Here is a 20,027-nt window from a genome sequence, read left to right as displayed (position 1 = left end):
CTCCAGTGAAGTTAAGAAAGAGAAAGATGTGCAGTGAAAGAAATGATGGATTTAACCAGGAGTGTTAGCCTGACTTCTGTGCACAAGTCCTAACAGCCACCTAACCAGATTAGAACAGAAAGAAGAGTGTCTTCAGGAAAATCAGTGTAATTGATTTCAAGCTATGGACAAAATGGTTAAGAAGTTCCACTTTTTAAGGGTAAAGAAGGTACCTATTTCTTCTCTTAATGTGAAAAAACTGAAAGGCAATACTAAGTCTAGGAAAAACAGAAGCCTGCAAGAAAATTATGAAGTAACAAGATCTTTTGTTTGTTTTTCAGAACTCCATCACTTGTCTCACTTATTTCACTTATAGTGAGATGCAGAACTATAAAACTTTTAGAAGAAAATGCTGAATATCATTATGACCTCATAACAGTGAAGGAGCTCTTAAAGTAGATAGAAAAAGCAAAGGTTATAAAGGAAAGGCTTGATAAATTTAAGTACTTTAAGAACTTATGTTATTCAAGTGTTATTATAAAAACAGCAAAAAGACAAGCCATAAACTGGGCAAAGATGTTTGCAATACATGTAACTGGTAAAGGAGTGGTATCCAGAATCTATAAAACACTCCTAAAACTCAATAAGAAAATGACAAAGAGGGGCGCCTGGGTGGCTCAGTGGGTTAAGCTGCTGCCTTCGGCTCAGGTCATGATCCTAGGGTCCTGGGATCGAGCCCCACATTGGGCTCTCTGCTCAGCAGGGAGCCTGCTTCCTCCTCTCTCTCCACCTGCTTCTCTGCCTACTTGTGATCTCTGTCTGTCAAATAAATAAAATCTTTACAAAAAAAAAGGAAATGACAAAGAGACAAAAGACCTGAATAGGTTACTTCATCAAAGAGAGAATATAAATTGCCAACAAAAATAGAAAAAGATGCTTAACATCATTATTAATCAGTGAAACACAAAATGAAGTCACAATGAGATAATTTATCAACCACCCAATAACTAAAAATTTTAAAGTCTGAGAATGTCAGTGTTTGGTGAGGATGTATAGCAACTGGAGCTCTGGAGGGCTAAAATGACAACAGCCATTCTGGAATAATGTTGGATGAAGATTCTCATGATCTAGCAAGTCACTCCAAGATGAATATCCTATAGCCTTTGTAGCAGGAGAGTCATACGAGATGGTTCATAGTAGCATGGTAATAGCAAGCAAGTGAAAACAAGGCAGGTGTCCATCAAGACAAGAATGGGTAAACAAAACTGTGATATAATTTTCAACAAAATAGTGTTGAGTAGTAGAAATAAATGACTTAAACCTGCAAGCAACGTTATGAGGCCCAGGAATATAAAGGTGAGAAGAAAATCTAAGTTGCAGAAGAAGGCCACAGTGTGATTAATTTTTTTAAGGTTTATTTTTTATGTAAGTAATCTCTACACCCAGTGTGGGGCTCGAACTCACAACCCCAAGATCAAGAGTCACATGCTCTTTCAACTGAGCCAGTCAGGTGGCCCCCCACAATGTGATTAATTTAAATCCAGTAAAAAAAAAAACTTGAAAAACTGACAACACACTAATTCAGAATACTAACATAGGCAGTGATATAATAATGAAATATTTATTTAGCTGGGTACTTCTATTATTTTTAAAATATCTGACATATTATACACATATATAATATTATATGCATATGTATTTGTTTGACAAAGGAGTGCCACAGAGCAACTGTGGTCTTGGACACCCTCTATCTCATTCCAAGTAAAAGCCCAAGTCCTCACCAAAGGCCAAAAAGTCCTACATGATCTGACTCCCTCCCTCTTACCTTCTCACCTCCTAGCAATCTCCCTTTGGCCCACCACAACAGACCCACTAGCCCCTTGCTGTTCTTCCAATATACCAAATGGGTTCCCTCCTTAATGATTTTTGTATTGTCTTTTTCCTCTTCTGGGACAGTCTACCGGTAGTTACCCCTTAATTAACTCACTTCCTTTAAGACTTTGCTCAAATGTCACTTTCTCAATAAGACCTACTCTGATCACCCCATTAAAAATTGCAATTCACAACCCTATGTGCATACATTCCTAATGCCATGATCATTCCCTGCTTGTGCACTGGTCGACACTCAATTCATAATGTGTATTGAACAAATGAATGGAGGTGCGGAGGACTTGGAGACTGGGAGCACAATGGCACTACAACTATAGGGCCAACCAGGTTCTCCAGTCATAACCCTAAGGAAGAGAACCCACGATTGGCTGAAGGACTTGCCATTCCAGGAAAATTCAAAGTCCAATCTGAGGTGATTGCTTCGGTCTCTGAGTGGTCGGCCAAACCCTCTCTTCTGAGCAGACTCTCACACCCTCCTGAGGCTACCAATGCTTTTACTGCAGTTTTTAAAAAAGACTTAACTTCTTTAGAAGAGATTTAGGTGTACAACAAAATAAAGAGATACAGAGATGTCCCATACACCACCTCCCCTCACACATTCATGGCCACATTCATGGCTATTATCAATATCACTTGCCAGAGGGGTACATTTCTTACCCAGAATGAACCTACATGCACACATCATAATCACCCAAAGTCCCTAGTGTACCTTAGAGTTTGCTCTTGGTGTTGTACATTCTATGATTGTGAACAAATTGTTAGTGACATATCCCTATCACTATAGGATCATGGAGAGTATTTTTTTTAATAAAGATTTTATTTATTTATTTGACAGACAGAGATCACAAGTAGGCAGAGAGGCAGGCAGAGAGAGAGGGAGGAAGCAGGCTCCCTGCCGAGCAGAGAGCCCGATGCTGGGCTCGATCCCAAGACTCTGAGACCATGACCGGAGCCGAAGGCAGAGGCTTTAACCCACTGAGCCACCCAGGCGCCCCGAGAGTATTTTTTTTTAAGATTTTTTTTTTTTTTTATTTGACAGATCACAAGTGGATGGAGAGACAGGCAGAGAGACGGGGGAAGCAGGCTCCCTGCCAAGCTGAGAGCCCCATGCTGGGCTCCATCCCAGAACCTGATCCCAGGACCCAAGATCATGACCTGAGCTGAAGGCAGAGGCCTTCACCCACTGAGCCACCCAGGTGCCCCTCATGGAGAGTATTTTCATTGCCCCACAAACCCTCGCTCCATCTAGTCATCCCTCCCCTCCTTGTCCCCTGGCAACCACTAATCTTTTTACTGTCTCCATGGTTTTACCTTTTCCAGAATGTCATATAGTTGGAATTGTACAGGATGTGACTTCTTCACATTGGCTTTTTTTTCCCCTCACTTAGTAATAGGCGTTTCAGTTTCCTCCACGTCTTTTCATGGCTTGATAGCTCATATTTTTTAGCACGGAATATTCTATCGGGCAGGTAAAAATGAAAGGACTGATTTACCCTGCACAGGTGATGGTGGTGGGTGGGGGTGGTGAGAAGGAGAGGGATGGGAAGGGCATCTTGACCCCATTCTGGAGGATATAAGTTGCTATTCCGCCTTTAGAGTCATTCGGCAGTTTCACCTTTAGAGACATGAAAGCTCTCTGATCGAGTAGTTCTCCGTTACTAGAGACACACAAACTTGACCACCTCTTGGGGGCTTCTCTCATCTCATGAGCCTAAATTTTAATTTTTTCAAGGAAACCGATTCCAAGGGGACCCATCCCTCACTCTTTCTCTGGCTCCTTTTCTTCCCCCTGTCAAGGAGTTTGATGAGCTCCTATCCATCCTTCATGTATTCAAATCAATGCTTCCTCTCCAAAGAGGTCCTCCTTACTCCCCATACTAAAGTAGGTCATCCTCTCCCCACTTTTATTGTTTCTTCTTAGAGCACAATTGACATCTATGTTTGCATGTTTATCTGTGGGACTATTTGTTCTGGGTCTGCACTCCCCGCGAGAACAAGGTTTGTGACACCTTGGTCTCCCAGTATGTCCCCAGGGTCTGAACTGGCCTGACTCATTGAACCACTGAGTTGGGTGCCGCCTGTCCTTGTCCTGAAACTTGATCTGGGTTCACCCCCAGGCTTGCTTAGAACCAGATATGTCAGGGAACTCACCCAGAGGCTTACCCTGAGTTCACTATACACAGGGAGTGAATTCTGGGAGCCAGTCATCCCCTTTCTGGGACTCTGGGTGTGCAGCCAGAATGGATAAATCACATAGCAAAGATCATTAATTGTTGCTGTTAACACAGCCTGTAACCAGAGCAGAGGTAAATGAAACTTGTATGATGCCATGATCAGGCTGGGCTTTGAGCTATCCCAAAAGCCTTCCTGGACCCCACAAAGGAATTGTGTCTTTCTGTTCTTGGCACCATGAACTTCTTGCTTATCCCTCTTCGCCTGAACATATTACATTGTCCAGGAACCTTCCTAGGCTGACTCCTCCAGTTGACATTACACTCCTTCCGGGCAGACTAGCAGGCTACTTTTATCCCCAGTGGCCAGCACAGGGAGGGACAGGAAGGGAAAAAGTGGTCAACAGCAGGAGCCCCAGTGCCCCAGGCCACTGCTTACCATACCCTTCAACATCCAGTCCTGGAGATGTGTGCAGCCCATATGCCAGCCAAATGCTGGGATGGCTCGCTCCCTCACACCTAGAGACCCCGTCATTACTGGAGGAAATGATCTGGCTTTCCAAGCCTGTAGTGGGGTCCTTTACTGCAACCCAGTTCAGTTAGAATTGTAAGCCCTGAAGTCAGAGATGTGAGTTTGAGGTGTATCCCTTATATGAAGCTATGTGGCCTAAGCCTTTCTAAGTTGCAGAGTCCCCAATGATAAATTCAGGGCTTTCAATTATTTATTTATTTAGTTAGTTTTTATTTACTTGAGAGAGAGCTTGAGCAGGGCCGGGGGGAGGGACAGAGGGAGAGGGAAAAGCAGACTCCCTGCTGAGCGGGGAGCCCAGTGCAGGGCTCCATCCTAGGACCGTGGGATCATGACCTGAGCCAAAGTCAGGCACTTAACCGACTGAGCCACTCAGGTGCCCCAATACATTCAGGGTTTTAAATATCCTCCCCATGTTAATATGAAGGGCAGATTGAGGTTTTATGAGGCCTAAAGTTTTTACAGCTTGACAGATCCTTAACTGAGGTGTGCTGAGGCTTCAGCTTCAACGTCAGTATCTCTCTGCTCCCTGCAAGAAAATAAGTGGAAAACACCAGACTCCCCATTGACCACCTGCTCCACAGCAAAAATAGGGATCCACAATTGAGGTCCCACCAATCCAAGGCCACACTCTTGGGCTGAAAAAAAGAAGCTAGCAACCTCTTGGGCTGAAAAAAAGAAGCTAGCAATTGATGGCAATAGCCCACTCCTTTCCAGAGGTAACTGGCACACATGTGCTGAAAACTATCAGTCCCGGCACCAACTCCATGCCCTAAAGTTTGTGCACACTCAGTTCTGCATCCCTGTTCTTCCCAGAGGTTCTGGGAGCTTCCCTCCACCCCTTCTTCCTTTCTCCCTCTACCTTTCCCCCTCACTGCCTCCCTTGGTGCTTATCCGGTAGCTTCTCTAAGGTTCTGCACTCTGGGCCCAGATATGCCATCACCCCCTATATCCTGCGGCTGTGGCCCCAGCTATGGCTGCTTGCTCTTCCATTACACAAACGGATAGAAAAATCTCACCCTCCTTCAGGACGGAGACAGGTCTCTGCAAGCCTGATTGACCCTCTCCTTCTAAATGCAGCCTCAGAGCAAAACCCCCTCCTCCCTTCCTCCTCCTCATCACGTGACCTTGGACAAGTCCTTTCAGTTTTGCGTTTTGCTTGTCAAACTTTACAGACTGTGAAGTCTCGCATCACAAGCTTAATTATGATGTCTATTTCTGTGGGTAGGATCATTACTGTCAGGACAAATCAAACGTTCGCCCCAGGTTAATTGGGAAAGCAATGGGGGCATGTGGGCTCCCAGGAGATGGGGCAGAGAGAGGCTATGGGGAGACCACAAGGTAAGAAGCATCTTGTCTGATTTCTTTCTGAAAGTACCGAGTGAATATAAAGGCCAACAGCTCTGATTGTGGTGGTGGGACATGGGGGAACGAAGTCGGGAATGCGGGCCAGCTCACCACAGTGCCTCTCCCTACTCCCAGGCAGGGCTGGGAACCCCTTCTCAGTTGCTGGATAACGCATCCAATAGGAAAAGAAACTTAGGAAGAAAGCGCTGGAGGAGCAGCCAAGTAGTCTGAGCTTATTCCCTGCATGCAGAGGAAGGGGCAGACACAGTTTTCCATGAAGTGTGCGCCCGATGGGAACCCAGCTGCTGAGGAAGACTCAAAAGAAAATTCAGAAGCAAGAAAAAACACGGAGCTCTGGGGACCCAGTCCGTTCATACTACAGAGGAGGACTCCCAAGTTCCTGGCCCCTCCAATAAGCGGCGTGCGCCCTGCGTGCCCCGCTCCCTCCCCAGCGCCGCAACTAGGGGCGTGCGTTAAGGTTAGGGGTGTGCATCCGGGGAGGACGCCCAGCTGAAGCTGCTAGGGCGACGCGGCAGCACCAGGTCCAGGGTGAGGTCGCGCTGCTCGCTCTCGGAGGAGACGGGCCGGTAGCCCAGCAGCTGCAGCGCGCCGGCACACAGCTCCTGCACGTGGCGGATCTTGGCGAAGGGCAGCGCGTGGCGCCAGGCCTGGGAGACATTGACCGCGTCCCTGGACGAGGTCTTGAAGGCCTCCCGGCGCGCTCCGGGCCCGGACCCGTGCGTGACATTGTGGATCCAGGCCTGCAGCTGCGGCGTGAGGCTCAGGCCCGCGAAGGCGTAGAGCGCGCGGATCTCGGGCAGTGGCGCCCGCGCCAGGTCCTCAAAACGCACCAGGCGGTAGCGGCCTCTTAGGAAGGGTGGCGGCTTCTGCGTGGCGGCCTCGGCGATGCGCACGTGGCTGCGGCACACCTCGCGCACCACGCGCAGGCCGGGGTCGGCCTCCACCCATGTGCCGTTGGTGCCCAGGACGATGCCGTTGTCGCGCGCCAGCGCCTTGGCGGTCTGCTCACGTGAGCGCAGCACGGCCCGTGGGTCGCGCACGAGGTGCACGATGCGCAGGTTGAGCGCCGGGTCGTTGAGCAGCTGGTAGAGCACCTGCAGGTTGAAGAAGCGCACCTCCTTGAGCACCACGTGGCTGTAGGTGCGGCAGGCCTCCTGGGCCAGGCTAAAGGGCTGCCGCGCGCACAGCGGCTTGCACACCGCCTCGCTGCTGATGGCGCCGCGCGGGAAGGCGCTGCAGGCGGGGGGCGAGCACAGCGCGCGGCTCACCGCGTACTGGAAGAGGTCCGACAGGTTGCGGCGCCACGGCAGGTAGGCGTCGAACACGTCCATGTCGCACAGGAAGACGGAGCGCACCACGTCGCGCACGGCCATGTGCAGCGCCGGCGCGCTCCCCTGCGACAGGGTGGTCCACACGTGCCACCCGGGCTCCATCAGGTAGAAGACGTCGGGGTGCTGGCTGAAGAGCTGGCCCACGAAGGACGAGCCCGAGCGCCACGAGGACAGCACCAGCACATGCACCCGCTCTTTGCCGCCGGCTGGGGACGGCGGCCTGGGCCAGGAGACCAGGAAAAGCAGGATGCAGGTCTGCACCAGCAGGAGCACGGTCACCGCCGTGCTGGAGACACGCGGCAGCCACATGCCTCTCGCTGGGGGCCTGCGGGAAGAGAGTGCAGCCGTTAGGGGCTCGCCCTGCCACACCCCAACGCCTTGCAGGGAGCAGTCCCCTCCCTCCCCAACCCCCACTCTGACCACCCGCCAGATGGGGGCTTCCTCCCCAACCTGGACTATGGCCATCTCGCTAGGGCACTCTCCGGGGAATAGGACTTTAAGACATCTACCAAAATCTAGTCTATGCAGAGCAAAAGGCCCCTTGCAGAATGTCTTTGGAAATGTATATTGTCCTTACTTTCTCCCTCCCTCTTCTCCTCCCCTTTCTCTCTCTCTCTTTTTATGGCGAGGGAAATATTATTTTTAAAACAGAATTCCCACCTTTTGCTTCAGAATTCCTTTTAGGGAGACAATTTTAGGTTTAGCTCAACAGCTTGACAGGTGATTAGACTCCCTCACCAGGCTCAGCCACTTTCTAGCCTGTGATCCCGGACCACACGCTTCATCTGTCTGTAACTCAGTTTACCCATCTGTAAAAAGGGGATTAGTATTGGTATTGGAGTAATGGAATGAGCCTGGGGGGCGGGGCATGTCCTAACTCCCATAACGGATAACATGTCCTTTCTGCCCAGTGTGCTTCTGGGTTGTCTGGCTTCTTTTAAACAAGCAGATGCAGCTTCTATTATTAAAAGTAAGTAAACAACATAGGACACCCCAAATATTGCTATCTACAGGGAGTCAAGTGCTACAGGACGCATGAACTGCAGAGGGAGGGAATCCTTCTGGAGCTGTGGGAATGTGCAGAAGAAAGCAGTAAAGGGCGAGAGGAAGCAGTAAAGGGCGAGAGGACGGCAGGCAGGCTTGCTCCTGGCCCCCATCTGCCCTTTTCCATGCTGAGGTTACTCACATAGCTCAGGGCTGCTGGGAGAGCTGCCCGCCTCAATCACAATCCATGGACAATGCCTGCAGATTTTTCAGGGCCTGAGAAAGCGGGAGAGACGCTGGGTCAGACTCTCACAGGAGGAGACGTCCCTGCACAGTGGGAGGGCTTTGCATTCCCAGACGTACAGAAAGTCCCCTGGAGGTGGGAACAGAGCAGCCCAGCCCCTGAGCACATTTTTTCAAGTTGGTGTGAACTGATGGTGTTTCCTGCTGGGTGGAGGAGAGAGGGCTGCAGTGAGCCCTCTGATGCCACTTAGGAGCTGGGCACAAGTGACTTGACTTCTCCAAGGCTCGGTTTCCTCCTCTGCAAAATGAGGATGGTAACATCCAGCCTCTTGGGCTTTGCCATGAAGAAGCTGCTAGAACACACACGTGATAGAAGGCTTGCTAGTGCCATACATTGCCCCAGGGCTACTGTGGCTGGTGCTGTGTTGGGAGAGGCAGCACCAGGGGAGGTCTCCACCTGGATAAGACTCTGAGGTCTTATCTCTGAGACCACTCTGAGGTCACCCACATTGGGAATCCCAGCATCTCCTGCGCCCACCTCCAGGGTCCTTTACTGGATCTTAAGAATATCACACTTGTCCCACAGAGTGAAAGGGATGCAGAGCCAAGCTTGTGCACCCTGAGGTCCCAGACTTCTTCCCTCCTTGCACCTGTTGCTTTTACCACGATCCCAAGGAAGAGCTGCTTTGGGAGGGCGGGGCCTGAAATATCCTCCTTGCTTTCACAGCATTTGCTCCCCTCGAAGCCCCTTCCCTGCCCATGTCACCTCCAGGAGAAGGCAGGTCTAAATTGTGAGCAGATCCCACTTTTCCAGAGGCTGCCGGAGCAGACAGGGGTCACCCAGCAGCTCTGCCTCCTGAACCACAAGGGCTAGATGTGAGGATTTCACTCAATGGCTCCATTTGGTGGACATTACGGTTTCCATTTTTTACGTGAAGGATGCCAGGCTCAGAGAGACAACAGGGAAAGAGGGACCCTCGACCCAGGACTTCCATCTCTAAGTTCCTGGCACTTTCTGATTACAGTCAGCTGACCTCTCCCATTTCTGGAAAATCCTGCAGAGCACTGGGGACCCCAGTATTGGGCCCAAACACAGCTGCCCTGGCCAGCCTATCCCTTTCCTGGCTAAGGAGGATCTTGACCGTAAGCTACCAGTGTGTGTGTTATCTGCCTTCCAGGGAAACCAGAGGTTTTCTTAGGCAACTCACACAACACAGAACTGATATCTGATCCTATTATTGGAGCTGGAGAACTAAGAAGAGGATTGACACAGGCAACCCCATGCAGAGTGTCTGAAGAGGTCCAAGTCCTATGGGAGAGTTTTCTGAGAAGGAGCCTTAGGTACAGGATACCCAGTGGCAGGTCAGGAAGACACTAGGATAAGTGTTTTATCTTCGTGATTGAACTGCATCCTCCCAACATTCATGGGAGGTAGAAATTACCTCCATCTGATTTATTTATTTATAAAGATTTTATTTATTTATTTGAGAGAGAGAGAGACAGAGAGCACAAGCAGGGGGAGGAAGAGGGGCAGAAGGAGAGGGCAAGGGCTGGGTGCCAAGACCCTGAGATCATGACCTGAGCTGAAGCCTGCCGCTCAGGGGGCTGAGCCACTCAGGCGCCCCACCTGTTTTAACTGAGGCAATGAAGCTCAGAGATACGAATACTCACTGAGGACAGGGCAGAGAGATAGGAATACTTTTTGTTCTGTTTTGTTTTAGAGAGAGAGAGAGAGAACAGGAGCGGGCCAGGGGGGTGGGGGCAGAGGGAGAGGGAGGGAGAGAATCTTAAGCAGGCTCCACAGGCTGCACAGAGTCTGACTCGGAGTTTGATCTCAACAACATGAGATCATGACCTGAGCTGAAATCAAGAGTCAAGGGCTCATCTGATGGAGCCATCCAGGTGCCCGACCCTAGGGCAGAAGTTTAAATCCAAAGGCCAGACCCCCAGAGTAGAGCTCTGGGGTAGGTCTCACTCCTAAGCCTTTCCCCCAATGAATCCCCCATCTTGGAAGCCCTAGGCCATTCCCCTATAAATTTTTTCATTTTAAAATTCCTTCGGAGGAGGGGGCGCCTGGGTGGCTCAGTGGGTTAAGCCTCTGCTTTCAGCTCAGGTCATGATCCCAGGGTCCTGGGATCGAGCCCCGCATCAGGCTCTCTGCTCAGCGGGGAGCCTGCTTCCTCCTCTCTCTCTCTCTCTCTCTCTCTCTGCCTGCCTCTCTACCTACTTGTGATCTCTGTCAAATAAATAAATCTTTAAAAAAATAAAAAATAAAAATATTCCTTCGGGGGTATATATATATTATTTATGCTTCATTTTTTCAACAGATGCAAACTTCTAGAGGTACAAATGAGGTCATCATGGACTCATGTCTTCTTTGTGAAAACTGGAAAGGGGGGCCCATCTTTTGGCAGACACAGCCCCACACCGGAGCGCAAGGGCCAATGAATCAAAGGCCAGTGACATTCTCTGCCCCTAGGTCTCCCCTAGGTCCTCCTTAGAGCAACTCTGCCTCTAACTTCCACCAAGTCTTGGATGATAGTGATAAAAATAATCCCACCTTTTTGGGGAGGAGGGCGGGTATAAAGTACAAGGAAACCAAAGAGGGAACAGAAAGTTCCCTACTACCCTACTACCCAGGACCACTTTATGGAGTGGGCTTTGTCCCATAACTGAAAGTTTCCTTGTAGTAAAGTCAATATTTAAAACTGACACCATTCGTAAACCAGCACACAGCTGAAGCACACAGTGTGTTAGCAGCCCCTTTCCTCTCCTGTATAACCCTTTGTTTTCCCTGGAGTTAAACTGCCCTAGAGATTAAAATTGTAGGGTTGAAAGATAAAATTGAAGAAGTAGAGAGGGTAGAACAAAAAGATCAATGATGGATAAAAGATGGAAAAAAGATAAAAGACAAGAAAGAAAGCAAAAGAATCAATCCAAGAGGTCCAAGTCCAAAGTCCTTATCCTAGCAGAGGTGACAATCTAGCTAGGAACCTCAAAGACACACCCATGAAGTGGCCAAGGGAGCAGATGGTAGTTGAGCCAGCGAGTGACCCAACTATCCAGGGCCAGGGGAGGGTGAGGCTAGTCCTGCCATGCATATCTCTCTCCCGGATTCTGGAAAAATCCCCCAGCTGGTCTCCCTGCATTTCATATTGCACAGAGCCCCCAGAGCTGCCTACACCGTATTTGATCCTGTCATTCTCCTTCTCAGCAACCTTTGGCTTTACCTCACGTCCCAGAATTCCCCTCCAGTGCCCTCTGTGTGTCAGGTCACCTGGAATCGTTATTCCATGTTCCTCTCTGCTCTAAGTGCCCAGCCCTGATTCCCCCCAAGAGTCATCCTAGCTTCCTTCTAAGTCACCTCACTTGTGTGTTTCTCAAGGCATGTACCTCCTCCCCCAGTGACACTTTGCTTCCCCTTCTTGCCTGTGAGCACCTTGAGGGTCAAGACTATGGTTATTCTGCAAGTGAGCGAGTCTGTTCCCAGGCACCCCATGTGGGACTCAGTCTTGCAACAGGTTGTTGCAATAGACAGGGTTTGCTTGGGTCCACTCATACTTGTTCCTCCTATTCTGCTAAGGGCCTCGAGATTTTTCTTCGAGGAACTGACCTCGCTCACACCAAGTGCATGTGGTTTGCGTGGGGCTGACTGCCCACATCGTGGTTCCTAGGGAGTCAGGTGTCTCCAGCCTGGTTCATCTTTCTATTCTATACACTATCCCCTGACCTAGTGGTGGGCTTAGCAATGGACATCTGCCCCAAGTCCAATCCCAAGATATTTGTAGATCTGCAGGGAAGAGGGAAACTGCCTGGGTATAAGCCAACATAGAAGACAACTGAGCAGAGAAGGAACAGTCTGAGAGCCTGTGAGCGGCTGGCAGCACGCAATTCAGCTGGCCAGACTCCCTCATAGACTTCCCAGTGGGGGGAAATGCTCCATTATTTGTCAAACCAGCGTGAGTTCAGTTTCTGCCATTTACAACCGAGTGTTTTGATTAGAGAATGGGTCCCCTTGGTGGGGTGGGGGTTGTGGGGGCAGAACTGTCAGGAGCACGGAGGGAGCTTCGGGGGGCTAGTCATGCTGTGTTTCTTGAAGGGTGTGAAAGCTGTGTGATCAATCTGTGTTTTTTTTTTTAAAGATTTTATTTATTTATTTGACAGAGAGAAATCACAAGTAGGCAGAGAGGCAGGCAGAGAGAGAGGAGGAAGCAGGCTCCCTGCTGAGCAGAAAGCCCGATGTGGGGCTTGAACCCAGGACCTGGGATCATGACCTGAGCCGAAGGCAGCGGCTCAACCCACTGAGCCACCCAGGCGCCCCTCAATCTGTGTTTTTATGACTTGTGCTCTTTTCTGTATGTGTGTTGTTTTTCAATAAAGAGTCAAGAACCCTGGGGCACATGGGTGGCTCACTCTGTTAAGTCTCTGCCTTCAGTTCAGGTCTTGATCTCAGGGTCCTCGGATCAAGCCCCGTATCTGGCTCCTTGCTCAGCAGGGAGCCTGCTTCTCCCTCCTGCTTGTGCTCTCTTTCTCTCTCTGACAAATAAAGTAATTCATTAATTAAACAATAAAAGAGTTGGGGTCGGGGCGCCTGGGTGGCTCAGTGGGTTAAGCCGCTGCCTTCGGCTCAGGTCATGATCTCAGGGTCCTGGGATCGAGTCCCGCATCGGGCTCTCTGCTCAGCAGGGACCCTGCTTCCCTCTCTCTCTCTCTCTCTGCCTGCCTTTCTGTCTACTTGTGATCTCTCTCTGTCAAATAAATAAATAAAATCTTAAAAAAAAAAAAAGAGTTGGGGTCCCTGGGTGGCTCCATCGTTAAGTGCCTTTAGCTCAGGTCATAATCGCGGGGTCTGGTCCCAGAACTGAGCCCCACATGGGGCTCCCTGCTCTGCGGGAAGCCTGCTTCTCTCTCTCTCACTCCCCTTGCTTGTGTTCCCTCTCTTGCTGTGTCTCTGTCAAATAAATAAATCTTCAAAAAAAATTTTTTTTAATAAAAAAAAAATAAAAGAGTTAAGAACTTTGACTAAGACAGACAGTTAAGTGTCATGTCCGGGAATGTCACAAAGACTGAACGAGTAGATGGTATTAATAAATATTTGCCTACTTGATGTCAGATACTCTGTGATCCAGATCCCCATGTAACCCGCATTCCTTCCCGCTAAGTAGTTTACCTTTTTTTTTTTTTTAAGTAGGTTCAGGGTGGGGCCCAACACGGGGCCTGAACCCACAATCCTAAGATCAAGATCTGAGCTGTGATCTGTTGTCTGATGCGGGGCTGCCACCGCCACCGCCACCACCACCAGCTGAGCTCCTCCAGTGCTCCCTTGCTGAGCATTTTAAAGTGATGATATCTTCTAAATATCCCTGACTGTTGGCCTGAGAGACACAGGAAGGAGCTATTTTTCTATCTGATTGGCAGATTGGGAAATATGAGCTACAAGGAGGGACAGTTTGCAGTAGGAGGGGGTGAGCCTGAGCCCCGGAACCTAGGTCTCTGGGAAATCCCCACCTGTACCCCAGCTCTGCATGCCCTTCACTCAGCAGCCTCTCCCAGCCCTGGCGGGGTATCTAAGGAACTAAAATGTAATACTAGGTACAAATTCATGGCTCAGATTTCTCTCTGTTTGACATCGGCTGGAGGCCATCCCTGTTCAGGAATCCCAAAGATTAGAGAAAACAGATTCCAGATCAGGGATCAGTGGACTCTTGGCATCAAGGGCTACCCCAGGGGGCAAACCAGCTCTGATGGAGCCCGGGGCATGTTAGGGAGAAGGCTGAAAAGGAGGGAAAGAGAAAAGAAAAAACGAGAGGGGCGCAGGGAGAAAGAGGAGGAGTAAGATGAACGTTTATGGTGGGATGGAAATAGAACACCAGTAAATACCATCTGTTGAGGTCTTCCTATATGAAGACTTTTCGTCCATTTTCTGATTTAATCCTTACAACAACCCTAAGACATGGACCTGATACTCCTCCCTATTTTACAAATAAGGAAACTAGGGTGTAGAAAGATTAGGAAACTGGCCTAAAGGACCCACACACCATCTGAGTCAGAATTTAAGTCCTAGCCTTACAACTTTAGAACTCTTAACTACATGGTATCCAGTGGAAAAACCACAAGTACTAAAGCAAAGAGTGGTGTTAAAAATGCACAAATATAGTCTACGGCCATACCACCCTGAACGCGCCCTATCTCGTCTGATCTCGGAAGCTAAGCAGGGTCGGGTCTGGTTAGTACTTGGATGGGAAAAATGCACAAATATAAAAAAATACACAAGTATCAAAGGACATCATCAAGAAGGTGAAAGGACACCCCCAGGAGGGAGAAAATACTTACAAGTCATATGTATAGCAAGGGACCCAGAACATATAAAGAGCTCTTACAATTCAATAATAGAAGATAAATAACCCAACTCAAGAATGGGCAAAAGCTTTGAGTAGACCATTTTTCCAAAGATATACAAATTGCCTACAAGTGCAAGAAACGATGCTTGACGATCCTAGTCATTAGGGAGTGCCAGTCAAATTATAAGACTACGTCCCATTAACTAGGGAGTTATAAGAAAAAAGGTAGATAAAAACCAGTATTAGTGAGAAAGTGGGGAAATCAGAACCCTTGTACAGTGCAGAAAATAGGTAGTTCCTCTAAAGGTTAAACATAGGGATGCAACAATGCCGATCTAAAATACATATCCAAGGGCTCTGTGGGTGGCTCAGTCCTTTACGTTTAAGCATCTGCCTTCTACCCAGGTCATGATCTCAAGGTCCTGGGATCCAGGACTGCATAGAGTCCCTGCACAGAGGCGAGTCTGCTTCTCCTTCTCCCTCTGCCCCTCCCCCCACACACCCGCACACCTGCACTCACTCTCTCAAATAAAACTTAAAAAAAAAAAAGAATAAAATAAATACATATCAAAGAAGACTGAAAACACATGCCCACACAAAATCTTTTTCATAAACTTTCATGGCAACATTATACCTATTGGCCTCAGAATGGAAATATACCAAATGTCTATCAGTTGATGAATGGATAAACAAAATGTGGTCCATCCATATACAGTTGACACTTGAGCAATGAGGAAGTTGGGGCATCAACCTCCACATAGTCGAAAATCCATGTATAACTTCTGACTCCTGGAAAATTTAGCTACTAATAACCTACCACTGACCTTAACATTAACAGTCAATTAGCACATATTTTGTATATTATATGTATTAAAGTAAGCTAGAGAAAAGAAAATGCTATTAAGAAAATCATAGGAGGGGGACACCTGGGTGGCTCAGTTGGTTAAGCAGCTGCCTTCAGCTCAGGTCATGATCCCAGCGTCCTGGGATCGAGTCCCACATCGGGCTCCTTGCTCGGCAGGGAGCCTGCTTCTCCCTCTGCCTCTGCCTGCCATTCTGTCTGCCTGTGCTCGCTCTCTCTCCCTCTCTCTCTCTGACAAATAAATAAATAAAAAATCTTTAAAAAAAAAAAAAAGAAAGAAAATCATAGGAGGGCTCCTTGCTCGGCAGGGAGCCTGCTTCTCCCTCTGCCTCTGCCTGCCATTCTGTCTGCCTGTGCTCGCTCTCTCTCCCTCTCTCTCTCTGACAAATAAATAAATAAATAAATCTTTAAAAAAAAAAAAAGAAAGAAAATCATAGGAGGGCCCCTGGGTGGCTCAGTGGGTTAAAGCCTTGGGGCTCGCTGTTCACTGAGGAGCCGGCTTCCTCCTCTCTCTCTGCCTGCCTCTCTGCCTACTTGAGATCTGTCAAATAAATAAAATCTTTTTTTAAAAAAAGAAAATCATAGGAGAAAATACATTTACAGTGATGTACTGTATTAATCGAAAAAACTTGCATACAGGTGGATCCACACAGTTTAAACCCATGTTGTTCAAGGATTAACTGTAATTCAGTATTATCTGGCAATAAAAAGGAATGAAGTATTGATATGTACTATAACATAGAGGAAACTTGGGGTGATTAACACACCACATGAATATACTGTAAATCCCTGAACTGTACACTTTAAAAGGGGGAACCTTAAGGTATGTTCATTGTATCTCAATAAAGTGGTTATTTAAAAAATACGCAGGGACACCTGGATGACTCAGTGGCGGAAGACAGTCCTGGCCCCAAGCCCTGGCCTGCTATCTCTCTGCCAGTCTGAAACAGCAGCTTCCTGGCATCAGCCAGGGGCAGGGAAGCTGGAGTCACACAGCCCAGATGCTGCCGATTGGCAGCAGACTGGCCTGTGGGAATCTATCGGGAAATGAAATCAAATTGTTCAGCGAAAGGAGCTTCAAGTCTCCCTAGCTCAGAGCTACCCCGCAGGGCATTTCAAAGCAAATGAACAGTTAACACGTAACACCTCTCCCTGGCCCTGAACTTAGGGGATCCTCTAAATGCACTTTGCACAGGACCCAATCATAGAACCTTACAGCCAGGGAGACCTGAAGTCTGGGGGGCTTCCACCTCTTCTCTGAAGTAACACATGCAGGGGATGGGGGAAGGGAGTGCACATTTAGCACGCACCCCGTGTTTCCCTAGGTGTTGACTGAGCTCTCTTGTTACAGGGATAATCTGGAATGTTCTCTGGTTTATTTTTTCAACGTTTTATTTTGACTAATTTATTATTATTTTTTTAAAGATTTTATTTATTTATTTGACAGAGAGAGATCACAAGTAGATGGAGAGGCAGGCAGAGAGAGAGAGAGAGGGAAGCAGGATCTCTGCCGAGCAGAGAACCCGATGCGGGACTCGATCCCAGGACCCCAAGATCATGACCTGAGCCGAAGGCAGCGGCTTAACCCACTGAGCCACCCAGGCGCCCGACTAACTTATTATTTTTGAAAAGTAAGTCATTCTTAGAATTCAATGACATAAAAAAGGGCAGGGAGGAAGGGGCTGTTTTAGAAGAAAATGACTCAAAACATGTAACAGCTGGATCCTGTGTGTGGACGTTGTTTGGATTCTGATTCAAACAAACCATGTGCAAGAAGGTATCTTTGAGGCAATAGGAAATTTCAACACGGACTGAGTATTAGGTAATTTTGAGAAATCATTGTCAATGCTACTGTCATCCTACACAATACTCTCGTTTTTTATGCATTTCTGTACTTATCTCCCCTTACTAGACTAGAAGCAGGATTCTGACTCATGACAAGGAGTAGGGATAGCACAGCGGCTAATGAACCCCATTTGATCATTTACTGTGTGATCTTGGTCAAGTCACCTAATCTCTCGGTGCCTAATGCTGTTTAATCTATAAAATGGGGGAAATTCACCTTGCTGGCTCCGGCCATAGAGCATGCAACTCTTGACCTCTGGGTCATGAGTTCAAGCTCTAGGGGGCCTAGAGCTTACTTAAAAAAAAATAAAAATGAAATGGGGGAAATAATATCACCCAAGTCAGGGCTTGATTTTAATTCAGTGAGTTACTATTGCTAAAGCACTTAGAACAATGTCTGTCATACAGCACATTTCTGTTTGCTCAGAAATCCTCCAAATCCTGGGTTACAACTACTTTCTATGGATCCAAGCAATAGCCTCTTCATAAGGAACGCTCAAGAACAACAGCCAGCCCTGGTTCAGGGGACCTCGCACCCTAGGAACAGAATGTGGCAATCCCAGGCAGGGGCAGAACATGGACCCGCAAAGCAGGCACGAAACAGGCCAAGAAGAGAGGAGTAAGTGGAACCACATAAGCCTTAGTTAGCACAGCCAACGCTCTAGGAGCCACACACACCATTCCCATTAGCTCGGGTACTTAGCAAACTCATGCACTCTCGGCCCCAGGGGCAGCCAAGTCCTTCCTGCCCTTGAGGCCTCAGTTTTCCCACCCTCCTGCCTCCGGCTCAAGATGGGGAAAGAAAAGAGGGTGAACTTATCCCGGGGGTCCTATGCTGAGACCAAGAGAGACCTTTCTCGTTGCTCAAGAGCCAGCAGCGAAACAGGCCAGACTCCCATTCAGGTGCTTATGGTTCTAAATTCGCTCACCAAGTTGCTTTTCCTCAAGAATGCCGTGGGGGGAAGCTTTCTAGATTAATACCATGCCCTTGGAAACTCACGTTTCCAGAGTCTAGGGATCCCCAGGAGGGATCTCAGGTGAGCTGAAGCCGCAGGAAGACACTTTCCCACCAGCGCCAGGGGCTACCGTGTCCTTGCCATGTTCGGATAGAAACACCACCCGCAGCTCTTCTCTCCAGACCCGACTCCCCGGCTACGAGCTCCGTGGCCCTGACCGCGGGCATCCCGTGCGGAGGGAGGACCAACCAACGTACCCCAAAGCTGGCGCCTCTGCCCGGGCTGGCGCCGCGCGGGAGGCGGACGCCCCACTCCCGAGGCTCCGCAGAGGCTCCCTGACGTCTCCTCTTCCAAGTTCCAGTCCGCAACCGGCCGTGTCTTCCCTGGGCGAGTCCGCAGGGGCTGATGTGCTCCGTAGGCTCTCAAGGCTAGGAAGGGACCCCCAGTGACACCGGGGGGAAGGCTCGGAGAGGCACGGGCGCGGATCAGCAGACACCGAGAGAGTGGAGGCACCTGGAGACCTAAGGCGGAGGGAACCTGGAAACAGGGCGGGAGTGTCCTGGAGAAGGAGAGGCGTCTTAAGAACGGGATGGAAGTGTGGGGGGCGCAGTCGTGCGGCCACGCCCAGACACAGACTCGGGCACCACTGCTCCGGAGACCCCCCGACCCCGGGACGGGCGCCGCCCCCCGCGCCGGAGCCCTGCGCTGCCCGTGCAGCCGCTCCGCGCCGCCGGCCGCAGAAGAGCGCACACAATGAGGCGCTTTCAGACGTGGCTGCGGTCCCGGAGCCGGCGGGCGGGAGCCGGGGCGGGAGGGACGGAAGGAAGGAAGGAGCCGGTTGGCCCCCGGCTCTTGCTACCCTCCCCACCCCGGGGGAGGGGCGGCCGCCCAGGGGCGGGCTCGGGAGGACCCGGGGAGGGCGGGCACAGGTGGGCCCGGGGGCGCGGGAGGACGTCGAAGGGCGCTCGCGCTCACCTCTCATGCGGCTATATGACCAAAAAAGTTGCTTCCTGCTCCGTTCCCAGAGAAGGAAGCCTCCCCGGGGCACAAAAGGCCCTTGTGAGGGAAAGCGATTTTTTTTTTTTTAATTTTAAAGAGTGTATTTATTTATTTGACAGAGAGGGATCACAAGTAGGCAGAGAAGCAGGCAAAGAGGGGTGGGTGGGGGGGTAGCAGGCTCCCTGCTGAGCAGAGAGCCCTATGCGGGGCTCGATCCCAGGACCCTGAGATCATAACCTGAGCTGAAGGCAGAGGCTTAACCCACTGAGCAACCCAGGTGCCCCAAGGGAAAATTGAATCTTACTTAATCTTGCCCGTCCTCACGCTCAGTGGCATCTTCACAGGGAGGTGACTTGGAATCCAATCCGCTTCCCAAGCCCCCAGCCTCAGACCTAAGTCAAATGTTTCTCAATGCCAGGCGGACACACGCGTGGCCTCCCCAAGCAGTAGCCGAGCTGAGAGGGGCCCAGGCGCCAGGAGCCGAAACACTGAGGGGCTGGGCCCAGAGCTGGCTGTCCCCCTCCCTGTT

General features: G+C 49.5%; 1 protein-coding gene across 2 annotated transcripts; it reads right to left on the bottom strand.

Annotated features, from left to right (window-relative positions):
* Window positions 1-2,952: 2,952 nt before the first annotated feature.
* CHST6 (carbohydrate sulfotransferase 6) lies at window positions 2,953-19,297 on the bottom strand. Of its 2 annotated transcripts, XM_047712373.1 has the most exons (4): window positions 18,757-19,297; window positions 8,455-8,528; window positions 7,929-8,077; window positions 2,953-7,593 (listed from the first exon to the last, which is right to left on the bottom strand). In XM_047712373.1, the coding sequence occupies exon 4, from the start codon at window positions 7,575-7,577 to the stop codon at window positions 6,396-6,398; it is 1,182 nt and encodes a 393-aa protein (XP_047568329.1). In that variant the 5' UTR covers window positions 7,578-7,593; window positions 7,929-8,077; window positions 8,455-8,528; window positions 18,757-19,297; the 3' UTR covers window positions 2,953-6,395. The 2 variants fall into 2 exon arrangements, with proteins under 2 accessions (XP_047568329.1, XP_047568328.1); XM_047712372.1 differs by lacking the exon at window positions 7,929-8,077.
* Window positions 19,298-20,027: the final 730 nt, after the last annotated feature.

The sequence above is a fragment of the Lutra lutra genome, chromosome 17, assembly GCF_902655055.1.
Source record: "Lutra lutra chromosome 17, mLutLut1.2, whole genome shotgun sequence".
In the NCBI taxonomy this organism is placed as follows: Eukaryota; Metazoa; Chordata; class Mammalia; order Carnivora; family Mustelidae; genus Lutra; species Lutra lutra.
This window is presented reverse-complemented; position numbering and strand designations above follow the sequence as displayed.